At 37.3% G+C, this 15,087-nt stretch overlaps 3 protein-coding genes and 1 pseudogene across 4 annotated transcripts; 3 read left to right on the top strand and 1 right to left on the bottom strand.

The window, feature by feature from the left end:
- Positions 1-267: 267 nt before the first annotated feature.
- On the top strand, positions 268-1,107 carry LOC137749051 (dirigent protein 19-like). The gene has a single exon (XM_068489236.2). It carries the CDS (start codon positions 357-359, stop codon positions 927-929), a length of 573 nt encoding a protein of 190 aa, XP_068345337.2. The 5' UTR covers positions 268-356; the 3' UTR covers positions 930-1,107.
- On the bottom strand, positions 1,084-10,399 carry LOC137748327 (phosphoinositide phosphatase SAC7). Of its 2 annotated transcripts, XM_068488468.2 has the most exons (21): positions 10,052-10,399; positions 9,703-9,875; positions 9,507-9,590; positions 9,054-9,181; positions 8,827-8,918; positions 8,693-8,750; positions 8,495-8,551; positions 8,358-8,391; positions 8,094-8,174; positions 7,464-7,570; positions 7,245-7,331; positions 7,076-7,153; positions 6,760-6,830; positions 6,571-6,669; positions 5,938-6,037; positions 5,624-5,732; positions 5,402-5,474; positions 5,115-5,208; positions 4,919-5,011; positions 4,752-4,818; positions 4,117-4,568 (listed from the first exon to the last, which is right to left on the bottom strand). In XM_068488468.2, the coding sequence occupies exons 2-21, from the start codon at positions 9,848-9,850 to the stop codon at positions 4,438-4,440; spliced, it is 1,791 nt and encodes a 596-aa protein (XP_068344569.2). In that variant the 5' UTR covers positions 9,851-9,875; positions 10,052-10,399; the 3' UTR covers positions 4,117-4,437. The 2 variants fall into 2 exon arrangements, with proteins under 2 accessions (XP_088543552.1, XP_068344569.2); XM_088687426.1 differs by lacking the exons at positions 4,117-4,568; positions 4,752-4,818; positions 4,919-5,011 and adding exons at positions 1,084-1,234; positions 1,335-1,427 and having other exon boundaries at positions 10,052-10,384.
- On the top strand, positions 1,831-2,839 carry LOC137746430 (dehydrodolichyl diphosphate synthase 6 pseudogene; annotated as a pseudogene).
- LOC137748328 (dirigent protein 19-like) lies at positions 3,380-4,126 on the top strand. The gene has a single exon (XM_068488469.2). It carries the CDS (start codon positions 3,406-3,408, stop codon positions 3,976-3,978), a length of 573 nt encoding a protein of 190 aa, XP_068344570.2. The 5' UTR covers positions 3,380-3,405; the 3' UTR covers positions 3,979-4,126.
- Positions 10,400-15,087: the final 4,688 nt, after the last annotated feature.

Below are 15,087 nucleotides of genomic sequence, written 5' to 3'. Positions count from 1 at the left end.
TCAATGTAATTCTATATACAGTTGAAGGCGGCTATAGCTTTTGAAAATGATGCAGCAACCAATTCAACTTTTTTATCATGGTTGCTGCTTGAAAATTCAAAACAGAGATAAAGGCCACTTTCCTGGATAAAACCAACCCCCCTTTGGATGGTCTTGATCAAAACCCCAAAATATGTGTTTTGTCGATCGGACGGCAGATATTGAGTCAAAAATTACCAACCAAATGTGAATTTATGGTTTCCCATCGTACAAGACTCCACACTAATTTATGGTCTCCCATTGTATAAGACTCCACGCTAGAACTAGACTTTCATGTAAAATTCAGCGTTCTCCAAGTTCTTCCTGCTAGAACTGCCATGGCTCTCGCTCTGCGATTCGATATAGTTCTTCTTACGGTTCTACTTTCCGCCCTCCTCCTAACTAAAGCCACCTCTACCTCTCATCGCCACCATGACCGTCACCACCATCATCTCAAGTCCCTCCACTTCACTCTCTTCCAACACGAAACCATAAACAGAACCGGATATATTGTAGTGAATGGTGTAACAGGACCAGGCGTAAGTCAAACCACTACCCCTTTTGGCACCGTGTTTGTTTTCCAGGATCCGATGACTGTCACAGCCAATCGATCTTCGAAAGCAGTTGGGATAGCTCAAGGAACTTCTGTCACATCCAGCTTAGATGGACTTCAGAGCATTTCAGTAGCTAAGATCACTTTGCGCTTGAAGAACCACTCTGGTTCAGTTTCAATAGTCGGCGGCACGCATAATGTGAAGCCCGCCGATCATCCTGTTGTGGGAGGCACCGGCGATTTCCTGTTTGTTCAAGGCTACGTGACATCGTCCCCGGTCGATCTCAGGGGCCTAACTGTTGTCTACAAGATTGCATTTCACCTTTACTGGCCTCCATATGCAACTCAAGCTTCTTAAGTGTGATTTTGTATCTCCACTTTTTCTTTAATGTTATCGCTATGTAAGATTGAAATGTAATTTGATTAGATCATCGGTTAAATCCACGACGAAAACCGAAAATAGATGAATCAATCTGAATTAAAAATAAATAAATGTGGTTTCACGAAACAGGAATCAAAATTTCAGTCTCTAATTATTCGTCATAGCGGAGATACAGAAAATTTCAATCTCTAATTAATCGTCATAGTGAAGATACAGAAATTTTCAAGTTACAATTTTCAAACCATGTCCATGAAAAGCTTGAACAAAGCCAGTGGAAATGACTGCAGAACAAAATAATGCGAGTTAAGACACTGGTAAAGTTCGGGAGTTGGGAAATAAAAAAACAAAGTGAACATGAATACACATCTTAATTTGACTTACAGCAACAGCCTCAAGTCCTCCTTTTTGTGATGACGGTGTCATATCTCTGCTGACCGAGACAATGTAATGTCCTTGGAGGAGGTCAATCGCATCCTTCAGGCATTTCCACCAAAACAAAGGAGTAATCCGTACATAAATAGTTGCAGAAGAGATGATATTGCTTTCATACAAAGAGATCCAACAAATCATACTCTTTTAGGGAACAAACATTGGGAAAAAAGGGTATACAGCTAGAACCATCAATAAAGTGTTATGAAATAGTATTCTGGGTTCGGCTGCATAACCGAACGAAGTGGTAGCGACAACAGTTAAAAAGTCATTATTTCTTACCTGCGAATCATGTACTAAAATATATACATAATTAACTTAATAAAAGCACAACGCACATCTCCAACGGTGATAGATTTGTAAAGAGGAAGCAATCATGTCTCAGATCTTTCAACTCATTTTCTTTATGTTCTTGTATTTATATGGAGGGTGTTTAAGGTTTCGTGTTCACTTGAAGTTTCATTTCTCTTCAGCAGGATCATATGATGGAGAAAAACAGTGTGATTAGTGAAAGCGAAAGCAGGGCAATTGCAAGCCAAAAGTTGGGGGGTTTAGGCACTTTTCTGAGGATATGCTTGTTCAGTGTCATCTCTGTGGGTCCCATTCCAGGCCACAAAGCCGGATTTCTGTCTCTCATGTCGATTCTCCGGTACTGCTACGAGTTGGGAGAGAAGTATGTGACGGTCTATGCCTTCAGCATTGACAATTTCAAGAGGCGGCCCGACGAGGTGAAAACTCTGATGGACTTGTTGCAGGAGAAGATTAAAGGGTTGCTTGAGAAAGAAAGCATTGTAAACCAGTTTGGCATTCGGGTATACTTTATCGGTAACTTGAAGCTTTTGAACGAGTCTGTGAGGGTTGCTGCTGAGAAGGCAATGAAGGCCACTGCCAATAATTCAAAGGCTGTGCTTTTGATCTGTGTGGCTTGTACTTCTTGTGATGAGATTGTCCATGCTGTTGAAGAATCCTGCAACGTGAAAAAGAGCGAAATTCGAGCACAGATTAACGGAACAAAGGGTGGCCGCAATGGCAGTATATGGAGAAGCGGGGTTAGATACTAGCGAAGCTTGCAATGAGAAAGTTGAGGGGGAGGAGAAGGAAAACACAAGGGTTAAACATGTCAAAAAAGATGAAGGGGAATTTCTAGAGAGTGAGAAGCAGCTTCCTGTTGTAAAGGTAGTGGATGTTGAGAAGCACTTGTACATGTCAGTGGCACCTGATCCAGACATTTTGATTCGAACTTCAGGTGAGACACGCTTAAGCAATTTTCTGCTTCGGCAAACTTCTAACTGCCCGTTGTACTCCCCTGCTGCACTGTGGCCGGATTTGGGTTTGCGGCACTTGGTTTGGGCAATTCTGAACTTCCAGAGAAACCACTACTATTTGGAGAAGAAAAGGAAGCAGATGTAACGATCATAACGCCGTGGAGATTTGTAAATCATGTGATCATGCGTACAATTCCTCTGGAAGCTTGGAAATGTTGAACAAACAGCTTATATTTTCCCGGATTCTTAACTTATACTATGCATGACAGTGTCAATATTTGGTGATCTTAATTAATAATATATGCTTCTTACTTACTAAATCATTCATGTTATAACACGTGTATAACAATCTTCTACTGCTCGGTTTAGAAGAATCGGAACTCAGTAGAAGATTGGGCCTCGATGATTTTATTATTGTGATATGTTTTTCACACTCAATGTAACTCTACATACAGTTGAAGGCGGCTATAGCTTTTGAAAATGATGCAGCAACCAATTCAACTTTTTTATCATGGTTGCTGCATGAAAATTCAAAACAGAGATAAGGGCCACTTTTCTGGATAATCAACCAACCCCTCTTTGGATGGTCTTGATCAAAACCCCAAAATCTGTGTTTTGTCGTTCGGACGGCAGATATTGAGTAAAAAAATTACCTACCAAATGTGAATTTATGCTCTCCCATTGTATAAGACTCCATACTAGAACTAGACTTCCATGTAAAATTCAGTGTTCTCCAAGTTCTTGATGCTAGAACTGCCATGGCTCTCGCTCTGCGATTTGATATAGTTCTTCTTATGGTTCTACTTTCCGCCCTCCTCCTAACTAAAGCCGCCTCTAAGTCTCGTCGCCACCATGACCGTCACCACCATCATCTCAAGTCCCTCCACTTCACTCTCTTTCAACACAAAACCATAAAGAGAACCGGATATATTGTAGTGAATGGTTTAACAGGACCAGGCGTAAGTCAAACCACTACCCCTTTTGGCACCGTGTTTGTTGTCCAGGATCCGATGACTGTGACAGCCAATCGATCTTCGAAAGCAGTTGGGATAGCTCAAGGAACTACCGTCACATCCAGCTTAGATGGGCTTCAGAGCATTTCAGTGGCTAAGATCACTCTGCGCTTGAAGAACCACTCTGGTTCAGTTTCTATAGTCGGAGACATGCATAATGTGAAGCCCACCGATCATCCTGTTGTGGGAGGCACCGGCAATTTCCTGTTTGTTCAAGGCTACGTGACATCGTCCCCTGTCGATCTCAGGGGCCTAACTGTTGTCTACAAGATTGCATTTCACCTTTACTGGCCTCCATATGTAACTCAATCTTCTTAAGAGTGATTTTGTATCTCCACTTTTTCTTATTATGTTATCGCTATCTAAGATTGAAATGTAATTTGATTAGATCACGGTTAAATCCACGATGAAAACCGAAAATAGATGAATCAATCTGATGTAAAAAAATAAATGTGGTTTCACGAAACAGGAATCAAAATTTCAATCTCTAATTAATCGTCATAGCGAAGATACAGAAAATTTCAAGTTACAATTTTCAAACCATGTCCATGAAAAGCTTGAACAAGGCGCAAGCATTTACAGAAAAAAAGAACGACGATAAGAATATAAGTCGTTACCAAAAGAAGCAGGTGTTTACATGTCGTATTAACTTTCGTGTATAACTGATCAAGAATTCAAGACTCCGTGTGGGGTACGAATCAAAGAATCAAATATCATGAAGCAAGCAGGAAAAGCTTCACAGCAAAATGAATCGGCCACAACATTCTGAGCACAGAATTAAGACCGAGGCTTGTGTAGACGAGGTCTGTTGCAGAAAATACGCCCATTGGCCCTCACGAATGCAGCTATAGCAATACTTAGACCTGCCCATATAACTGAGAAGAACAAGTGCCGTAGATCGTACCTAACTGAAAAAGCATTGGAGACAAAATCATCATTTAGTTGCAGATTTGCAAAGATGTAAACGATCAGATATTGTTTCTCTCAAGAAAATGAACCAACATTGTCCCGGTCCCATCCCACCCCTTCACCACCGAAGCCATGATTTCTGCAAATCTATCTTTGTCACAACATGACATGTTTATATTTACCTTGCCTCAATGACAATGTCGCAAAAAAGAACCCCATCAAAACGAAAAACAAAGCCAGTGGAAATGACTGCAGAACAAAATAATGCGAGTTAAGACACCGGTTAAGGTCAGGAGTTGGGAAATAAAAAAACAAAGTTAACATGAATACACATCTTAATTTGACTTACAGCAACAGCCTCAAGTCCTCCTTTTTGTGATGACGGTGTCATATCTCTGCTGACCGAGACGATGTAATGTCCTTGGAGAAGGTCAATTGCATCCTTCAGGCATTTCCACCAAAACAAAGAAGTAATCAGTACGTAAATAGTTGCAGAAGAGGTGATATTGCTTTCATACAAAGAGATCCAACACTTGTGTACCAACCTGTTTTGTTCCATCGCAAAAGTTATTATAGTAATAACGTAGGAGAGCACTGACTCCATCCTTAGCGATCCCTTGCATTGTCCGCTGTCCGCATCTAAGATCCAGCCGAATAAACAAAAATTACCACACCAAAAAACTAAAACTTTGTATCTTATTCTTATGTCAGTAGCAAAACATAAACATGCTCCGAAACCTTCCAAAAGATTTTTCCCCGGCTTCCTAAGTCAGAATCACATTTTCTAGGGTAAGAATGCATTAGATGTATGAGTAGATCCATGTATAAGTACCTTACAAAATCCCCCTTCAAAGCAGGAGTTCCAGAATACTGAATGCTTACATCATCCCCATGATTAGCCCACACTGGGAAAACAGAAAGAAAAAAAACAATAAATCAGAAGCAATACGCACCCGCAGACATGGTAAGCCCTCTAAGCACAACCTCTATATGCTAGATAGAGAGAGAGAGAGAAAGAGAGACGGTAGAAGAAAAGAGAAAAGGATGTACTCACAGACTCTAAAGCATTCATCTAAATTGGGATGTGATTTAATAGTTTCTTCAGCAGCAAAAATTCCAAGCCTTCTAAGTTGGCATTCCAACATATTTCGGGCTATCATGCTCTGCAACAAATCATACTCTTTTAGGGAACAAACATTGGGAAAAAAAGGTATACAACTAGAACCATCAATAAAGTGATAATAAAATAGTAGTCTGGGTTTGGCTGCATAACTGAAAGAAGTAGTAGCGACGACAGGAAGAAAAAAAAAAGGAGAAAGATAAAGGGTTTGGCATTTTCTACAAACAATTTGCAGATCATTAACTTACCTGGGTAACATTTGTACGATCTAAGCAATCAATGCAATTGGTCCTTACAACTCCCAGTTGCTCCTTCATTTTCTCACCCTTTTCGTTCAATAGAAGATACCTAGATTTCAATCGTGGTGAATAAGCAAATAAGGGTTAAGATGACATCCTGCAATTGTTAGGCATTGAGTACGTAATGGACTTATGATAAATGCATCTTCACACAAATACACAGGAGAGCAAATAAGTATAAATCAAACATAAGCTCCGTAAATTACTTCATCAACTTTGTTGTTGACATTAGCTTGTTGTATGTCATCCCATCCCTGACCATTTAAACTTTTGAGGTGTACTACTTTTGTGGTATATGGGTAGTCTAACACTTAGTAAATTGCTCCTTATTGCAAAATATCACAGAATATATCTTGAAAAAGCTTATCTGTGGCGATACTCCTATTAATTAGAAAATGATACCATTGCCAATACGTTCCTCTGCGTGATGCAATGCAAGTGTCTAGGATTAATCTACTTCTGCTGAACTCACCCTCAACAAGTAAAATGATATTTGAAAGGGAAAAATGAATAATGAAGCATTATATACCAAAAGGCGTGTCAAGAAATTAAACGCTTATTACAGTTTGATGGAAAACATACCCATTTCTGTCCAGGAAATCTACAATTTGCTCATAAAGTATAGAGAGGCGCTCAAAATGGACATGTCCACAGATATGGTGGAAATCGAAGTGCCAATATCTACAATATTCAGAAGTCTCAACATAAAACAGATCCATACCAAAGAAGAAGAAAAGAAGGGTAAAAGGGTTAGGTGAAGGGAAATTCTACCTCAGATCCTCACTAACAATATGCTGCATTGCACTTGCAAATTTCTCACTCAAGCGTCCTTCACCTCCATGCTGACAAGATAATAAAGTATATTGAGACATAACACCCAAAATTGTGCGCACACCCACATATAGAACATCAAAGAATGAAAAGTTTAATAGCGTGCAAACCTAAGATTACACTGACAAGTGCACATTACACAATCTATACTTATATGCATATATACATGCATTCGTGTGGATAGTCCTCAAGATTGCCTATTGGCTGGGTATGATCAGATGAATTATTCCACAAAGTTTGGGACAGGAGTTCGCACCGTGTTAACAAGATCAACAGCTAATACAGCCCCATACTTTTTTCTTAAATCCAGAAAATGCCGCTCTGCCACTCGAGGCTGCATAAGATGTAGTATGCCAGTAGTCAGATGAAGATAGAATGAAATAGAAAGAATCTTAGGATTTAAAAACAAGTAACCACCAACTCACAGCTTCCTCAAGTCGCACAATTTCAAACTTGGGCTTGTATGTTAAATCAACAATTTGTTCCCAAAGCAACGGAATTGACCCCCTAACCTGCAAAAAATGAAAAAAGCATTAATGATGCACTAAACTATTTAGGACAGTTAATCAGGGGCAAAAAATAAATAAAACCACGTAAACAAAAGTCCATAACATAATTATACATGCACAGCTATACAATTTTACCTGGACAAATGATGAAGTAAACCCATTCAAGTGCATAATCTGCTCAGTTTCCACAAAGTTCGCTACATACCCGTCTGAATCAGCTCCTCTTCTCCACATCCGGGTGCCTTCCAAGAAATGAAAATTAGTATTGACGAGACTCACTAGAGTAACAAGGACATAAGTCCTATTTCCGATGGATATAGTGGCCCTAACTTGATAAGATATTATAAACTCTACGATTCCCAAATTTAGCATGAATGTTATTCTGCTGGAAATGCATATACTCTTTACATAGATGCACACCAGAAATCACTGGACCTTCTACTTCCTACTGCACTGAACAGTTGCAACAGAGTTGAGTTAGGCAAATCACCCTAGATGTTATAGTACTTTCTACCTGTACCATTCAACCGTCCTATTTCAATGTTACCTACTGAAATGAAGGGTAGTTGGTCCATGGCTCAAACACTTGTACGTCCATGCAAATATAATTTTTTAAATAGACAAATCCTTAGTTCTCCTCATAGATGGTATAGTACTAAAACCAACATCTGTATTACCCACATATCTGCAATTGTATGATAACTGTTAAAATACAGAGCATGGCGATAAACAAACAACTGAAAAAGCAGGGCAATATTTGAATACCATTTCTCCTAGTGCATCTCCTTGCAATCAGAGTAACATCGATAATATCTTTGCCAATGGCTGCTTGAAAGTGATGAAAGCGTGATGTCAATTAAGGAGAACCTTTCAATGGAAAAACAGTTTATAAATCGAACACCACCACACAAATGAACTAAACAAACTAAATAATACATAAGTATGAAATGTATGCATGTATGCAGGGCAGGCACACAAGCACACATGAGAAACAGCAATAAATTGAAAGGAAGAACGAAATAAGGATATTCCCTTGAACAATAGGAAGTAGGTATGGATCGAGCTGCAATCAAAGACCATATAAATGCTCAAAAGTTAGTAAACGGTAATTAATACTTCGTCAGAAAACAGAACAGGTAAAACTAAAAGGTTGGCAAAGACCGGACCTTGTTATCTATCATCCCTTCCAACATATAATTGTTCCAAAGAAATCTAGGCTCTGACTGTGGAAAAACATTTGGAGACATGAGATTAAAACCATGAAGATAAACATAAAACATGGCTATGTGAGTTTATACATAACTTTGGCAACAAGAAAATATTAGGAAACAATTTCAGTCTTCAATTGCAAAATCAAGGGATACCTGTCTCCAAAGTGGAAGCAATTTAGATTCATCGCCCAAATCATGCAATCGCTGTGCACTGTAATTACACAAACTTTTTAATATAATGAATAGCACAATTTCACCTCAACAACTTAATGTGGAAAAAACTTCACCTCAGTGTTAAATTGGTCTCATACGAGAAATAAAGACCAGGAGTCTTCTCTGCTATATTTAGCAGCCCAGAAAACTCGGTCTCCATCTTTTTCTGCCAAAAAGGTACAACAATATAAATTTCATGTCAGTAGCCACTACTTGGTTAAGGAAAGCAGAAAAGTATCAATAGGCACTCGCATAAGGAAGACTAAAGCAGGGGTGAAGGGTAGAGCAACAATGGATTCACCTGTTCTGCCGGGGAATTCTTCAAAGAATGGTCACAGGGAAAAACCTTCAAAGATGAAACTTTAAAGATAGGATGCCCCAAGTAAGAACCAACATGTTCACAGTCTGTTATAACCATTAGATATGACCCTGAAATCATAATGAACTAACAACATCAATGAAATGGAGAAGCTGCAACTCCAGGGCTAGAAAGGAATACACAATTTCTCATCCAATACTTTAAAATTCAAAACCGCCATATTATAATATGTTATCCTATTACGCTTCTTAAATTGTAGAACTTTGCAATTATATTAGATTTGGTAAATCTAAGGCCTAGCCTCAGCTTCCACATTATGTAATGAATTGGTTTGTGTATGATGTCGATTGCGAAAAGATTAGGATGCCGATCTCAAATACACAAGATGAAACGTGAAGGTCTGGACTCTGACTGGTTTGAATAAGGCAACGTTACCTGCCAAAAGCTTTAGAATCCCAACCACACCGAAAATAGTTCGAATCTTAGGAACCCGAACCGAGCTGGAATCTGGAAGCTTATCTGCAAGGCCGGAAAACCCAAATACACAAACAGTAAAATGACAGTAAAATCTGTAGCATTTAACCAAAGAAACAAAATTAAAGATTGTTACTTTTACACAAAGAAAACCCACCAATGAGCTGCATAGAGCCGTCGACCCTACTGACTGCCAAAGAGGAGCCCTGAGAGCCATCAGTGGGCTCGATCACATACTGATCCGGAAACTCCCACAGCCTCATTCGTGTGTACAGCTTCTGCCCAGAGTCTGCCTTCTCCATCATATTACTTGGGTAAAAATCCAAATCACTGAACCAATCCAAAATTTCAATTTCATAAATTTCAAACCCGAGAACAGCATTAAAATTCAATCGAAAGAGAACCCAATATTTCAAATTTCATAAATTTCAAATCTTTATTCCAAAAAGTAAGGAATAATCAAAGTCATGAACATTGAACAGCATTACAATTTACTAAAGAACTACCTTTTCAGAGATCACCACGTGCACTTGGCGTGGGAAAAGTTAAAGAGCAGAAATTGAGATCCAAATCTCTCTCAAAATTCTTGTGAAAAAATGGAAGATCAAAGAGCAAAGCTAGAGCCTTTTTGGGGTTGGTCTGAGAATTTGACAAAGTAAAAGAAAGATGGGGTTGTGAGGCTAAGGCCGTGCTTGCGTGCGTGTCTAATAAAACGCATAAGTCGGTAAAGGACTCTCTCTCCTCTCTCTCTCTCTCTCTCTCTCTCTCTCTCTCTCTCTCTCTCTCTTCCAAAGCTTTAACGGTATTTTGGGCGGAAACTAGCAACTGTTTTTGCCCAAATCAGTGCTGGAGGTAGGAACTTTCTCCAATAAATTAATCAGAATATTAGCAACAAGTCAAAAAAAAAAAAGCGAACGTGGAAGATGGTGATTGGGCATCACTCTAGTACATGGGGACCCACAGACGTAGTCGCTTGTTCTTTCTTCTGGGCAAAAATGCGGTCGTGTATTGAGCTTGGATTTGAGACCGTTGGATCTGCATACTATTTGCTGATCTTGCACGGTTATAAAGCCAATTATTTTCTGTTATACCATTTTATCTTTTTTTCTTCTACAATTCAAGTGTTAAATGTTAGAGGAGAACGATCGGTGGGATTAAACTAGTACTAAAATTACATGTATTATTGCTCTAAGACGATGCTATAAATGGTCGTCTGTTTTTATGTTTAAGAATGCTTTTATATAGGTCCATGTTTATGGGCATCCATTGAGAGAAATTTTTTGTTGTGATCGGAATATGAATGGTACACCACGTGTTTTTATAGAAGTAATGAGAAATTTTATTTTTTTAAGTTATTAATTTTTTAATACACACATTCCACTATTTATATAGTGATACGTGTTGTACCACCATGTGTTCTGGTCACATTGAAAAATCTCTCTTGTAAGACCAAAGAAATTTTCTATTGTGAACGGAACATGGTGGTACACCATGTGTTTTTATATAAGCGGAGGGAAATTTTTTATTTTTTAAGTTATTACCTTTTTAACACATATATTCCATCTTTTATATCGTGGTACAGTGATATACTATCTCGTTTTCTGATCACATTGAAAAATCTCTCGTAAGACCAAGCATTAAATCGAAGATCACAAATCAATACGAAAATTCATGTAACACATTTGTGGAACAATAAATGGCAAAACTTCTAATAGTTATGACTGAAGATATTTTGATATTTCTCAAAAATAAAAAATTTGCATGTTTCTCAAAAAAAACGTTGACTAACCATCACAATTTTAAGTCATAAAATCTATTTGATTTCACCATCACCGTACTGTAAGGTCTAGAAAATCCACTAAGGCTTTTCGTTGATATTCTTGAGTTTATAATTCATTTTCAGCAATGTTTTCGTATCACTCTATTTTTTTTCATTTATTTTTTTATTTTTTTGGCATACATATTACTTTGAAAATACATTTTTGGCTCTATAAATGGTAATAGTGCTACTAAATTCATCCCATTGTCGTATTTTTCCACCTACATTTTAATAAAAATATTAGTAACATATATATCCTTTTATAAAAAGACTTTTAGACCCTATTTACAAATGGGTAGTTGACATATACAAGTTGCACCACCATCAACTACCATAACCATTTCAATGGAAAAACTTCTAGACACCCGTATAGATTTGCACCAAAAATATTGTTGCGTTCTAGGGTTTAGGTTGGATGAGATTCATTGAAAACCCAGATGACGATGGGGGTTGGGGGTGTCTAGAGAAACGGTTATGGGTTGGCTATGTAGTTGGAGAATGATTTGGTTGTGCATAAAAGGGGGGACATGTTTGGGTGGATTAGTGGTCTTAGGTGGTGGAGGCTCTATTTCCACGATAAAGTGTGCATGCGAAGAAGAACGAAGGTTCAGTCAATAGTTTATCATTTCATGGTTTCGGTTGCTGGGTTTTTGGGTGGCGGAGAGGCAGAGATCAGGAGAGAGTGTGGTGGTGGATAGGGGAGAAACATGTTCTATTGGGAGGTGGTGGTGGATGGGTTGCGAGCTGAGGGTGAGTGAGCGGGCGGGTTGAGGCTTTGGCTGTCGCCATGAGTCACTGTGGTGCTGCCATTAAGGATGAAATATATATAAAAAATATTAAAAAATTTAAATATATATTAAAGGTTATTTTAAGAATAATAATGGGTGAGAAAATAGCATTTTAATTTTTTTAACTTTTTATAGTGGGTAAAATTATAAAATGGGTGGGAAAATAAGACAATGAGATGAGTTTATCAACATTCAATGGTAAAACCACTTCCAAATTCCTTTTAAACCATGAGGAAAAATATTTCCAAAAAACTTGGCCTTTTCCTCAAACAATGTGGGCTACGCATCCCATTTTTTCGCGGTTTTGTAAAATAGTATAAAGATCGTCACAAAATCTATATGCTTTCACCTTCACCGCACCGTTGGGTTTAGAAAATTCATGCAAGACTTTCGTTGATAGTCTTGAGTGTGGGATTCCTTTTCAGCAATGTTTTCTACCCACTATTACTTTTTCCATTTATTTTTCAATTTTTGGTTGAAATATTATATTAAAATACATTTGTGGGTCAATAAATGGTAAAAACGCTTTCAAATGTCTTTCAAAAGTTTTACGTAATCGTTACAAAAAATATGCTCCCAAAAAAAAAAAATTGCAAGTTTCTCAAAAAAATATTGACTAGCCATCATGATTTTCAAGCAATTTTGCAAATTTTGTACAAAATTGTCATAAAATCTATTTGCTTTCATCATCATTGTAATGTGAGGTTTAGAAAACTCATCTAAGATTTTTCGTTGATATTCTTGAGTTTGGAATTTCTTTTCACCCGCACCACTACTATTTTTTCATTTTTCGACTTAAATATTACACTAAAATACAATTATAGCTTCATAAATGATAAAACTGCTTCCAAATTATATAGAATTTTTTTTAAACATGACCAAAAATATTTTGAAAAAAAAAAACATTTTTCTCAAAAAACGTGAGCTAACTAGCACTATTTTTTTGGCAGTTTTGCAAAACAGTACAAAAATCGACATAAAATTTATATGTTTTCACCTTCACCACACCTTGACATTTTGTAAATTAAGGTAAGACATTTTACAAATATTATTGAGTTTTTGTTTCGGTATTGTTTTCTCGCCACTACCATTTTTTCCATTTATTTAAAGTTTTTGGTTAAATATTATATTACAAACACATTTGTAATTTAATAAATGATGATAGTGAGTTTCGTCATCACTTGAGTGTGATGAACAAAAATATAATAATAATAATAAAATAAAAACTCGGGTACCCTTTTCCCTTTATTTGGGCTGACTTGGGCCCTCTGTTTCATTTTTCTGGGCGACTTTGGCACACTTAGAAGTGCCAACTGAATTACTGGGCTCCCTTCATTAACAAATCGTGGGTCATGCTGAGTAACTGCCGAGAAAAAGGGCACTCGATGCAACACTGTTGAGCAAAAGAGTGCCTGATGCCCAGATTTCTAGTAGTGTTTCTCTCAATTTTCATCACTGGAAGTACTAGATTAATTATTTTCAAAGATATACATGTGGTTGTTTACTAATGTAATTTGCATTTAATTAACCCTTCTGAAATCAGTCCTAATATGTTCAACACGTCTTCAACGCATATGAAACTTAATCGGGTTAAAAAAAACGCATATGAAACTTAAATGAAATTACTTGGAAAAAAAAAAAAAAGGTAATTATCATTTGTTTGATACTATATTATTATTTAATTGGATATTTAATCAAAGGTTTCTATATATTAGGGGCAACCCATCATTATGTTTTCTTTTCTTCTCATCACTTATGTTTCATCAGTTTTCAAAGTCATAATATCCATCCAACTATGTATACAGGCTTCAAAAGTCACTGTATGGACTTAAGGAACCTCCAAGATTATTAAATGAGAGATTCACTAGCTTTTACCATAATTGGGGTTCAAAGCTTCTCAAGCTGATCAATCCTTATTTGTTCAGCACTCTCCAAAAGGCATTATTGTCTTGGTTCTTTATGTTGATGATGTGATTCTAACTGATAGCTCCTCACTGTTAATATCACATGTGATTATAGAACTTACTACATAATTTGAAATGAAGGATTTAGGCACTCTGTACTATTTTCTTGTGCTGCAAATCAGTTACACACCAAAAGGGTTGTTTGTGTCACAGTCAAAATATGTCAATGAGTTAATTGACAAAGTTGATTTGCATAATTGTAAACCCTATGCTACTCCATGCATGCCTACCATATCACAGGGTTCTTAAAAATGATGGAAAGCCATATCATAGACTTGAATATATAGAAGTGTAGTCGGAGCACTTCAGTATCTCACATTCACAAGGCCTGACATAGCCTTCTTTGTGAATCGAGCTTATCATCAATTTATGCATAATCCTATGGAATCTCATGTTATTATAGTGAAAAGAATTCTCAGATACCTTAAGGGCATTTCAACTTATAATATTCATTTTAAACCATGTCCTATACATTTACAGTCCACTAGTGATGCAGATTGGGCTGGTGACCCAAACGATAGAAGATCCACCTCAGGGTTTGTAGTACTTCCTGGTTCGAATCCAATTTTATGGACATCAAAGAAGTAGTACATTGTTTCAAGATCATCAGCAGATGCTGAATATAGAGCCCTTGCAATCATAACTGCAAAAATTGCTTGAATAAGATAGTTGTTCTGTGATGTTTTGTGATCTATATATTCCTTTTTTTCAACCACCAATAATAACATTGTGATAATGTCTCAGTTATAGCTCTATCCACTAATCCTATAAGTCTAAACACATTGAGATACACTACCACTTTGTCCCAAAAAGAATTACTAGAGGAGATCTTTATGTGCAACATGTTTCATATGTAGATCAATCAGCTGATACACTCACTAAGGGTCTTCTGCGCCCTTGTTTCAGCAAGACTTTGGCAATCTCATGCTCATTTCACTTAAGCATGAGATTGAAGGGGATGTAAGAGTGAA

The sequence above is a fragment of the Pyrus communis genome, chromosome 2 (assembly GCF_041283825.1).
Source record: "Pyrus communis isolate YQ-2024b chromosome 2, ASM4128382v1, whole genome shotgun sequence".
Lineage (NCBI taxonomy): Eukaryota > Viridiplantae > Streptophyta > Magnoliopsida > Rosales > Rosaceae > Pyrus > Pyrus communis.
Note: the sequence above shows the minus strand (reverse complement) of the source record. Positions and strands in the feature narration are given on the sequence as shown.

What these genes read in the sequence shown, in the direction of transcription:
- LOC137748327 (XM_068488468.2), bottom strand. Translation starts at nt 9,850, where the DNA reads ATGATGGAGAAGGCAGACTCTGGGCAGAAGCTGTACACACGAATGAGG. An exon ending in GAGACCAATTTAACACTGAG is followed by an intron (nt 8,751 to 8,826) that starts GTGAAGTTTTTT and finishes GTGTAATTACAG; the next exon opens with TGCACAGCGATTGCATGATT. An exon ending in ACTTCCTATTGTTCAAGGGA is followed by an intron (nt 8,175 to 8,357) that starts ATATCCTTATTT and finishes AATTGACATCAC; the next exon opens with GCTTTCATCACTTTCAAGCA.
- LOC137749051 (XM_068489236.2), top strand. Translation starts at nt 357, where the DNA reads ATGGCTCTCGCTCTGCGATTCGATATAGTTCTTCTTACGGTTCTACTT.
- LOC137748328 (XM_068488469.2), top strand. Translation starts at nt 3,406, where the DNA reads ATGGCTCTCGCTCTGCGATTTGATATAGTTCTTCTTATGGTTCTACTT.